Below are 10,804 nucleotides of genomic sequence, written 5' to 3' on the forward strand. Positions count from 1 at the left end.
CGGCACTACAAACTTCTAGCTTTTAGTTTAAACAAAACGCTCCAAATCCAAATGCTACTTCATGTAACGTTTAACAAAACGCTACAAGCTACCCTCTACCCGCTACAAACTAATTTTGCCAAACACACCCTATAACGTTTTGACGCCGGATAAACTTAGCCCAACACTTTTTTAAAAATTCCGTTTTGAAACCTCTATAAATTAATAAGTTAAAAACTATTTTAAATAAGCTTTGGAGACACCCTCTAACATAAAATTTTAATATTTTATTAGGAAAATTGCAGTCGTACATACAATAACCTAAAATTTGAAAACAAGTATAATACATAACATCAAAGAAAAAAAAATCGGATCAAATCATCAAAACAAGGCTTTTGTAACATTTTCCCGTAAGTGAGCAGACGCCGAGCGTCTTTCATCAAAACTGTCTTGTCTTCCAGCCATGCCATAACTCACTGTATAATCGGAGTCCAGTAAACCCTAATACATTATACCTCCTTAACAATCCCAATTTCTCACTAGGGTTCGAATTTTCCAACTGTTAAAAGATGATGTACAATGATCCTCAGCAACAACAGCAACAACAACAACAACCACCACCAATGTATCAGCAACACCCACCACCACCGCCTCCGCAACAGCAAATGATGCAGCAGCACCCACATCACCAGCACCACCACCAACAGCCGCCGCCACATCAATTCCACCAGCCGCAACAAATGGGAGAGTTTCAGAGGGGTCCGCCGCAACAGCAGCATCAGCAACCGCCACCGCCACCGCAGATGATGCGTCAGCCTTCTGCTTCTTCCACAACTCTTGGTGGTCCTCCAGAGTATCACCAACAGCTTAATCACCCCCCTTTCGACGGTAAGCCTAATATACCCTACAGCTCAACAAGTTTTGGGGTTGTTTAGGTTAATTTTCTGTGTATCCTTTGATTTAAAGTTCTACATTTATCCATAGCATAGTAGAAGACTTGAAGCTTTAGAGATTTGAACACACTTACCCCTTAGAAGACACATTCGTTTCTACTTATAGCCCACCAAAACCTATATCGAGTAGCAAATGCTCTAACGCAGAAGCATGATACAATGGAAACACATTCTTTTTTAATCTAACAGAGAACTAATAAATGTGAAAGCATAATACACTACAAATTCTGTGAGTTCACATGGCTAAATGTGAGGTACTATGATCAATGCCTCTAGTTCTATGTAACAAGATGGATGAACATATAAATATTAGTTGTTAATTTCAGAGAAAGAGCATCAAGATGCAAACATGGATGTATAACTCTGACCATTGTGAAAGTAAAACTAAGATTTGGAACTAGTGAAGATTTCATTTTTCAGTGGTAGACCACATCCTTGAAGTGATTAGGGTTTTTACATGTACAGATCAACAACAAAACAAGGAAAAATTACCCAAGTCTTGTAATTATGCTTGGCAAAACACTAGAAATGGCAATGTCAACACCTTATGGCTAAAAATTTGATCATTCTTATAGCTGATTTCTTCTTCTTTTTGAATTAGTTTGAAAGTCAACAGCCCAAATCATTAGTTTGACCTATAAACTAAATGAAAGCAACTTATTTGTAAAGATGTCAGATCAAAGAGTTTGACCTAAAAAACAAATAGCATTGTGGTGTTCTGTTTTGATTCTTATAGGGTATCTTATATGTTATTTAGTGTTTTATTTTTTTTAATATTTTAGCATTTTATTCAGCTGTAATAATCTAACTTTTTTTTATACCTGGTTAGTTATTTTTCTGGCTTCTACTTTCTTTTAAGACAATGAGGTTAAGTAAATTCAAGATTAGTTTTAACTTGAATTTTGCTGTTATGTTTTCATATTTAGTTGTTGAAAATCAAAATACCATGTCTTTGAGTTTTATTATCTTAATTAAAAAGTTATTTATTATGGTTGAAATACAACCCATGCAGATAACTTTGCTGCTAAAAGAATGAGAAAAATTGGACAACGAAGAGCTGTTGATTATACAAGTACTGTTGTGCGATATATGCAGGTAAAAATATTGTTGTAGATAATTTTTTTTTTCTTTTTCTGATTAATATGACTTAATGCACTTAATTTATAAAAAACTTAATGAGTTCAGCTATATATATACCTGATTTTTACTTAATGTTAACAAAATGTCCTAGTAAGAAAAATATTTTAAAATTGTTCTAATCATGTTATTTTTATACTTTTTAAAATTGTTCAATTTGATAATGTACAATTTCGTATTATAATGGTTATTAAATAAATGGTAATTTGTTATTGGTCAGTTTTAAATAGTAGGGTAAAATAGTCATTTATTCAGAGTCAGAGTGCATTTAGTCCAAAAAATAAACAACATTTGTTCAATACAAATTATACATTCAGGACTTAATAGGAAAAAAAAACATGGCCTAAGAATCTAAGATGTTATTTCTTTTGATTTAATGGACTTAATCTGTTTGTTTCTTTTTGACTTAATAAAGTTTTTTATTTTTATTTTTATTTTTTTAATGCAGACACGTTTATGGCAACGAGATTCACGTGACAGAACAGTATTACAACCAACCCCTGCTGCAGCAATCGATGTTAGTCACCATTTTTTCTTCTCACAACATTCAAGATTTAAAACAATTTATTTATTTCTTTTTATTGTTGTTTTTATAAAAAGTGCTTATTAGCTTATACAGTATGAAAACTAAGTTCAAAAGAAAGTGTTTGGATATTACCTTATTTGGTACCAAAACACAACATGATAATAAGTTGTTTTTTAGACATGTAAAATGACCACACATAACAAGGGTAAAAAGGTAAATTGGTATGATGATAAAAGAGAAAAACAAAACTGCAATCCATATGGTTCTTTTAGAGTTAAAACAGGGGTGAAAGGTGCTTATTTAAGTGAAGAAACACTTATATATTTTGTTTAAGTGAACCTTAAATAATCAATTGCAAACACCAACTTACAATGAATTATCATGTTTTATCAATTTACAATGAATTATCATATTTATATCTAATTTAAAAATATGTTTAAATGTCAGATGTTACCAACAGTTGCCTATTCAGATAATCCATCAACCAGCTTTGCATCCAAGTTTGTTCATACATCACTCAACAAAAACCGCTGCTCAATCAATCGTGTGCTGGTGAGGGCTTTTTGGTCAAATTCCCATTATTTTAAGAACAGTTTTTATTTAAATCTCAAATGCATCTTGATTAGTGAAAACTGAAACCATAGATAGAATAAAACTCATAATTCAAAAACATTACAAAATTAATATGTAAACTTTTATTAAAGAGAAGTAAAAATTACAAAATTGGTCCCTGTGGCATACTGTTTCTTTTTTCTTCCAGTTTTGTTCCAAGGGCAAAATGGTCATTTTAAAAATTTGACACCTAATACGAATAAAATACATGCATATAAAATGTTTGTAAAAGAAAATATCAGCCCTAAACTGTTATAAACTAATAAAAATTTAATGGACTTATAAACTGTTACAAACCTTTATTAAAAATAAGTAAAGATTACAAATTTGGTCCCTGTGGTATACTGTTTTTTTCTTCTCTCAGTTTTGGTCCAAGGGCAAAATGGTAATTTTAAAAATTTGACAGCTAGGCTGTTAACATGGACGATACAACCATACAGGGACCAAGTTGAATAGGAAACTTAAAAATAAGGATGAAAATTGCAAAAACCAGCTATACTCGAGGGTTAAAAATGTAATTTGCTAAAAAATTGAATTCTAACTGTGTCCTGACATATGTATATGTTTAAAGTGGACGCCTACAGGTAGGCGACTTATAACAGGTTCACACAGTGGAGAATTCACTTTATGGAATGGTCAATCTTTCAATTTTGAAATGATTCTTCAGGTAATGCAATTTGATTTTCTTTTTTTTATTTTTTATTTTATATAAATTTTTTATTTTGAGAAATTTGGAATATGTGAATGAATGTATGCAGGCTCATGATCAACCAATCAGGTCTATGGTATGGAGTTACAATGACAATTGGATGGTTACTGGTGATGATGGAGGCTCTATAAAGTAAATAAATTTCTTTTTTTCTTTTTAGTTTTAGGGAAATCTCCGATAAAGTCCCAATATTTTAGGCTAGTTTACGCTTTAATCCCAATTTTTATTTTTTGAACAGAAAAGTCCTGATTATTTTATATTTTGCACAAATTTACGAAACAGTTTTTAACTAAATTAGATAATCGGGACTTTTCTGTTCAAAAAATAAATGTTTGGAAGGGTTAATCTCATAAAAGACCTTATATTTTGTGCTTTATTCGGATTAAACCTCATCTTTATTTTTTTCCTGAAAAAAACCATGTATTTTTTCATTTTTTATGGAAAAGCCCTCTACTTTGTCTTTCTTTTTCCAGAAAAACCCTCAACCTTCTAACTGTTTCCAAATAAACCCTAAACTTTTTTAGTTTTTCTCAAAAAAAAACCCTCACATTTAACAAGTTTTTTAGGGAAAAAAGGGTTAATCTCAAAAAAGACCTTATATTTTGTGTTTTGTTTTCTGGATTAAACCTCAAATTTATCTTTTCCTGAAAAAAATCTTGTATTTTTTCATTTTTCTCAAAAAAAACCCTCAACTTTGTCTTTTTTCCGGAAAAAACCCTCAACCTTCTAACTGCTTCCAAATAAACCCTCAACTTTTTAAGTTTTTCTCGAAAAAACCCTCACATTTTACTAGTTTTTTCGGAAAAAAGTGACTAAAAGAGCCAGATTTGGAAATATTGAAAAAATGCAAGGTCTTTTTCAGGAAAAAAATAAAAGTTGAGGTTTAATCCGGAAAAAACACAAAATCTAAGGTTGTTTACGAGATTAACCCTATTTGGAATATGCAAAAGATACCTGAAAAGGGTTTGAAGGAATCTGTGTAAAGATGCTTTTTGTGTTTCTTTTTAAACCTGTGAAAAATTGATATGATATTCATATGGTGAACGTGTGTAGGTATTGGCAAAACAACATGAACAATGTAAAGGCCAATAAATCTGCACATAAGGAATCTGTTCGTGATCTAAGGTATAAATAACATTCTACTTCCACTTCTTTTTAACAACATTGTATTTTCTTATTAAGGAATTGCACTTTAAAAAATCCACTATTTGTATCCTTATACTTTTAATTTTTTTTCTCTCTTATGCTGTAATATGAAGAAATGAAAGTAAAAAAGCTATTTCTTGCATTTCCCTTAATCTTGAATCTTGTTTTGTTTAACAGCTTTTGTAGAACAGATTTAAAGTTCTGTTCTTGCTCTGATGACACAACTGTTAAAGTTTGGGACTTTGCTCGTTGCCAAGAAGAACGTTCTTTATCCGGTAATGTTCTTGTCTTCTGCCATGTCAGCTTCATGGATTAAATTCAAGTTTATGTTTTTAATATTCAAAATAATATTCACTTGCATCTATAATTGTCAATTATAACCATAGTCTTTTCTAATATATGGCTTTAACTCAGACAGGCCATGGTTGGGATGTGAAGAGTGTTGACTGGCACCCTACCAAGTCTTTACTAGTTTCTGGTATGCACTTCAATATATATATGTTCTTTTACGGTTTTACCCTCCTCTTTCCCCATGTTGAGTTGCTAAAGATAAAAATTATTCATGCTTTTGTGGCATTCTTTTCACACAATAAGCAAACTTAAAATGGTGCAAAAGTGATTGAAGTTTACTCTGTTTGTATTATTTTTTAGGTGGGAAAGATAATCTTGTGAAGCTTTGGGATGCTAAATCAGGGAAAGAGCTATGTTCATTGTTAGTGAAAATGTTATTATTTGACTCCTTGTATTTTAACATTTTGTCCATAATGGTCCCTCCTTTGGAGTCTTAAAGTTTCTTCTTTATGTTTGTAGTCATGGGCACAAGAATACTGTTCTTTGTGTCAAATGGAATCAAAATGGTAATTGGGTGTTAACTGCTTCTAAGGATCAAATAATCAAGGTGCAGCTTCTTATCTTCCTTTGATACTACATTCTCATACTTTCATATATACATACATACATACATACTAATTTTATTGTGATTTTGTTTTTATTATCCCTTATGACTGAATAAGCATTTCTTTATTTGTGCAGCTATATGACATTAGGGCTATGAAAGAGCTGCAATCTTTTCGTGGTCATCGGAAAGATGTCACTGGTTAGTTCTAAATCTTATGTGGATATTATTATTATTATTATTATTATTTTTAATACTTATATTGCGTTGTTTTCTGATTGATAGCTCTGGCTTGGCATCCATTCCATGAGGAGTATTTTGTGAGTGGGAGTTTTGATGGATCAATCTATCACTGGCTAGTGGGGTAATATGGTCTTTTAGTCTTTAAAGGCCCCTTTTCTTCTAAACAATCATGGAGTTATGAAAAGTTGAAACATTTATTTATTACTTTTTTTTTTTATACACACAGGCATGAAACTCCACAAGTGGAAATTCAAAATGCACACGATAGCTGTGTGTGGGACCTCGCGTGGCATCCCATTGGGTATCTCCTTTGCAGGTAAAAATTATTCATAATTAATTACATATGATATTATATAAGAATAAATATTAATAAAATTACAGTTTTTGTAATAAAAGAAATGAAAATAGAAATTAGGATATGCTGACATGATATAATTTTTGATGCAGTGGAAGCAGTGATAATACTACAAAATTTTGGTCTAGAAATAGGCCTGGGGATCCAGCTCGTGATAAATTCAATGTGGGTCATAATCAAGGTTTGTTAGATTCACCAATTTTCATTATTTTTCTTAAATTGAAAATTTATTTTGTAAAATATTTTTATTGTAATCTTGTTTTAGTTTTAATGAGCTTTTATTATGGTCAATGTTTTTATTTCACAAACAATCTTATCGAATTATTGTTAACAATTTTTTGATTTATAAAAGTAAAAATTCAAACAAAATAAAAGCTCATTAGATCCCAAATAAGATTATAATATAAGTCATAGTATATATATTTTCTGGTTAGGTTTTAGAAAATAAAATTGTAATTTAATGGAACATTTCAACCTTTTGTGTTGTTAGAAACTACATAAAAAAATGGATTATATTGTAAATTTTCATTCCATATTATGATAGAATTAAAAAGAACATATAAAATTAACAAAAATAGGAACCACGATTCCCTTATAATGGTCTATTCCATTCCATTAGATAAAACAATCACTGTTGAGGGATAAGATAAACCCATTTATATTTAAATAATTTTTAATGAAACAATTTCTTTTATAGAAATCTCTTAGTAGTAGTTAATATAAATTACAATTTTAGTTTCTAAAAACTAGATAATATATATGTTCTGATAATCTTATGTAAGTTTCAGTTAGCCTTTTTTTATATTTTGTAAACAATCTGATTTAATTATAATTAATAAACTTTTATATACAAAAGTAAAAATTCAAACACATAAAAAACCCTCATATAATTATAATAAGAACAAATATCTGGTTATTCTAGAATATAAAATATTAATTTATTCAAATCGGGATTTTTTTAAAAAAAAAAAAAGCTAAAAATTCAATGGAAAAAAAAACATCCTCTGGCTATGAATAAAATTTAACAAATGAATTAATCAATCACATTCCTTCATGAATCGTCTATTCCTTTCCATCACACTCAAAAGTCAAAACTAACATAATCTCAAGGGTATTTTGGTCTTTTCAATAAAACTTTTTTCAGGTTTCAACGAACAAAATCCTGCTCATGGTGGGCGTATGGCAGTCAATTTTGCGGGACCCGAACCACCAACAACTCCGGGACCATTTGGTGGATTAAACCGGAATGAAGGAACCATCCCCGGAATCGGAATCGCAATGCCATTATCTCTAGACACATCATCAGACCAAAAACCACCCATATCATCCTCAATGCCACCGCCATTGCCGCCAGGTCCCCACCCATCTCTTTTCGTCAATCAACAACAACAACAACCACCCCAACACCACCACCACCACCAACCACCACATCAACAACAAATGACATCCTTACCCCCACCAAATATGCAACCGCTTCAACATCCTAGCCATATGCCGCTCCTTCCACATCCTCATTTGCCCCGCCCCCCGCCCCAATTGCCGCCACATAACATGCCCGGAAATTTACAGTCTCCAATCATGCATGGTCAAATGGTAATTTTTTTAAATTTCTACACTCATCTAATTTTTATTTGAAACTAAAGGGTTAAATGTAAATTATATCAACTTACTTTTGTTGAATGTTTTATATTAGCATTATAGTTTTATTTCTTCTTATTAAAGCATCATATACTTTAAATAAAATATTATTGAATGTTTTCTTACATACTTTGAAAACTTTGCCCTATTATTATAATAGTATTATAGCAATAAAAACTGCTTTGTATTTGCATGAAATTGCTATAAATGAGTATGACACACAAATAAATGAAGTAAGTTGCTATTATCTTTAAAACAAAAGGGTTAAATGCAAAAAATCACAACATATTTCTTTTGTTTATTTTAGCATTCTAATTTCATTTCTTCTTATTACAGCATTGTACTTTGAAAAATATAGCATCCTACTTCCATCATGCATTTCAACCTTTTAAAAAAAAAATACTAATTAAGGCATTGTACTTTGATATTTCTTCTTATTTACTCTGAAAATGTTATCCTAATAGAAATGGAAATTTCTTAACTTTTACACGATTGGTCCCTATGGTTTGGGGTAATTTGCACATTTGGTCCCTAACTTATTTTTTTAACTCGAAAGGTCCCTACTGTTTTTTTTTTTGCGTGCTTGGTCCTTATCTTACCTAAAAAGACTATTTTGCCCTTGATTTTTTAATTTATTTAAATAAGGTGGGGTGGGGTGGGGTAGGTAAGGTAAGTTGAGGTGGAAGTGGGGCTGGGGGTGTGTTTATTTAAATAAATAAATAAATCAAGGGAAAAATAGGTAAGACAAGGACCAAGCGTGCAACAAAAACAAACAGTAGGGATCTTCCGAGTTAAAAAAATAAGTTAGGGACCAAACGTGCAAATTACCCCAAACCATAGAGACCATTCATGTAATTTACTCTAATTTTTTTTGTAGCATTCTACTTTCATTTCCTTTTACTACAGCATTGTATTTTGAAAATTCTGCTCAATTTTAGCAATGTCATTCACATACAAAACAATTTTTATTGCTATAATTAGTTGGATTTTTCAAACTACATTGTCTTGATAAGAAATTTCTTTAAAGTACAATGCTCTAATTGGTTAGATTTCTAAAAGTACATTAATGAAAATTCAATGCTCTATTAGAAAGAAATGAAAGTAGGATGCTATATAATACAGAAAATGCTCGTGTTGATAATTTATGTAATGTAATCCAGGGAGCAATGAATCAGATGGGTCCCCCGATGCAGCAAGGCCATTTCATGGGCATGAATCCTATGCAGCAAGGCCCACCGAGTGGGGGTGGGGGTGGGACCCAGATGTATTCATCAGGGGCTACATTTAATCGCCCCCCAATGCCAGGGCTAGGTCCTTATCAGGTAACACATTTTCTTTACACCTACTTTCATTTGTTTATCAACTATTATTATTTTTTTTTAATTTAATTTATTTTGCAGCCTGGGAATCCAAGTGGTGGCGGAATGGGAACAGTGCCACCGAATTTCGGTATGCCTCCGCCACTGCCGCCTGGCCCACCGCCACATGGACAAACACCTCAGTAGGACTTTTTGTACATCTCATTAACTTTGTTCCTTTCCCTCAATTCTATGTTTTTTTTTTATTGTTTCGGATTCTTTTTTGGTTGGTTATGTAAAAGTGGTGATAGTGGAATGATATTATATTATTATGATTTTCATGTGTACTTTAAAATTAAAATGATAGTCGTAGATTCATTTTGGTTTTTACAAATTATAGATTTGGTAATGTTATCAAAAGCTACACCGAAATGATAACATATCAGAATTCTTGACAATAAAGTATTTAATTTGGATGTTTGTTAAGTGTGCCAACATATCAAATTCTTAACAATAAAGTTTTAAGGTATTTAATTCGGATGTTTATGTTAATCTATATGTTCATATGTGTTTGTGTTTATGTATGTTTGTTTATGGTCGTGAGCATCTTAATGAAAAGACATAGACAAGGTAATTTGTTAAATGAAAGGACACAAATAAGATAACGTGTTGGTTTCTTTGTGTTTGCATCTTAATGAAAAGACATACAAGATAATTTGTTAAATCAAAGGACACAAACAAGATAATTTGTTAGTTTATTTGTGTTTATGTTCGTTTATTTGTATAAAAAAAATCTTTGTTTGTCTTCGTTTACAAGTCTAGCTTAGCGATTTCTAGTAATGGTCTTTTTGCTTTTAAAAATTGTGTCATTTGGCATCGAATCTATTGTGATCTCAAAGTTTTAGCATCAAGACATTTTTTTGAACGACCAGATTGAATAGAAATAAGGCTTTATCAAGAAACTAGAGCAAAAAACAAATTACATCTGGGTTTAAAATAGATTTTGAAGCCATAAATTCCAATCTAAGTTTTTTATGAATCACCCAACAAAAAGAAGTAACTACAATAACATCAACTAAGCTTATATTTTTAGGGCAAACTTGATCAAAGTACACACACTTATTCCGAAAATTCCATAAATGCCACCACGTAGAAATGATAGCATCCAACACTATCCTTCTAGTTGTAGGTATCTTAGCGGAGGAGACAAAATTGTGGAAATGAGTGACCAAAATCAAGGAAGAGAAGATCCAAATCGTGCATTTTATCCAAAAAAGCAAACATATCTTTTGCTAATTGACACCCTAGAAAAG

At 31.2% G+C, this 10,804-nt stretch overlaps 1 protein-coding gene across 1 annotated transcript; it reads left to right on the plus strand.

Moving 5' to 3' along the window:
* The first annotated feature begins 344 nt into the window (after positions 1 to 344).
* Positions 345 to 9,885, plus strand: LOC111878944 (flowering time control protein FY). The gene is made up of 18 exons (XM_023875430.3): positions 345 to 867; positions 1,945 to 2,027; positions 2,518 to 2,586; positions 3,043 to 3,147; positions 3,779 to 3,874; positions 3,966 to 4,048; positions 4,970 to 5,041; positions 5,240 to 5,337; positions 5,481 to 5,540; positions 5,714 to 5,774; positions 5,873 to 5,960; positions 6,095 to 6,158; positions 6,243 to 6,321; positions 6,427 to 6,516; positions 6,648 to 6,736; positions 7,700 to 8,148; positions 9,354 to 9,515; positions 9,594 to 9,885. Exons 1-18 carry the CDS (start codon positions 549 to 551, stop codon positions 9,696 to 9,698), a joined length of 2,172 nt encoding a protein of 723 aa, XP_023731198.2. The 5' UTR covers positions 345 to 548; the 3' UTR covers positions 9,699 to 9,885.
* Positions 9,886 to 10,804: the final 919 nt, after the last annotated feature.

Source organism: Lactuca sativa, chromosome 1 (genome assembly GCF_002870075.4).
Source record: "Lactuca sativa cultivar Salinas chromosome 1, Lsat_Salinas_v11, whole genome shotgun sequence".
NCBI lineage: Eukaryota > Viridiplantae > Streptophyta > Magnoliopsida > Asterales > Asteraceae > Lactuca > Lactuca sativa.

Coding starts and splice junctions, on each gene's coding strand:
- LOC111878944 (XM_023875430.3), top strand. CDS start 549: ATGATGTACAATGATCCTCAGCAACAACAGCAACAACAACAACAACCA. Junction 5,338..5,480: donor AGAAGAACGTTCTTTATCCG/GTAATGTTCTTG, acceptor TAACTCAGACAG/GCCATGGTTGGGATGTGAAG. Junction 9,516..9,593: donor CAGGGCTAGGTCCTTATCAG/GTAACACATTTT, acceptor TTTATTTTGCAG/CCTGGGAATCCAAGTGGTGG.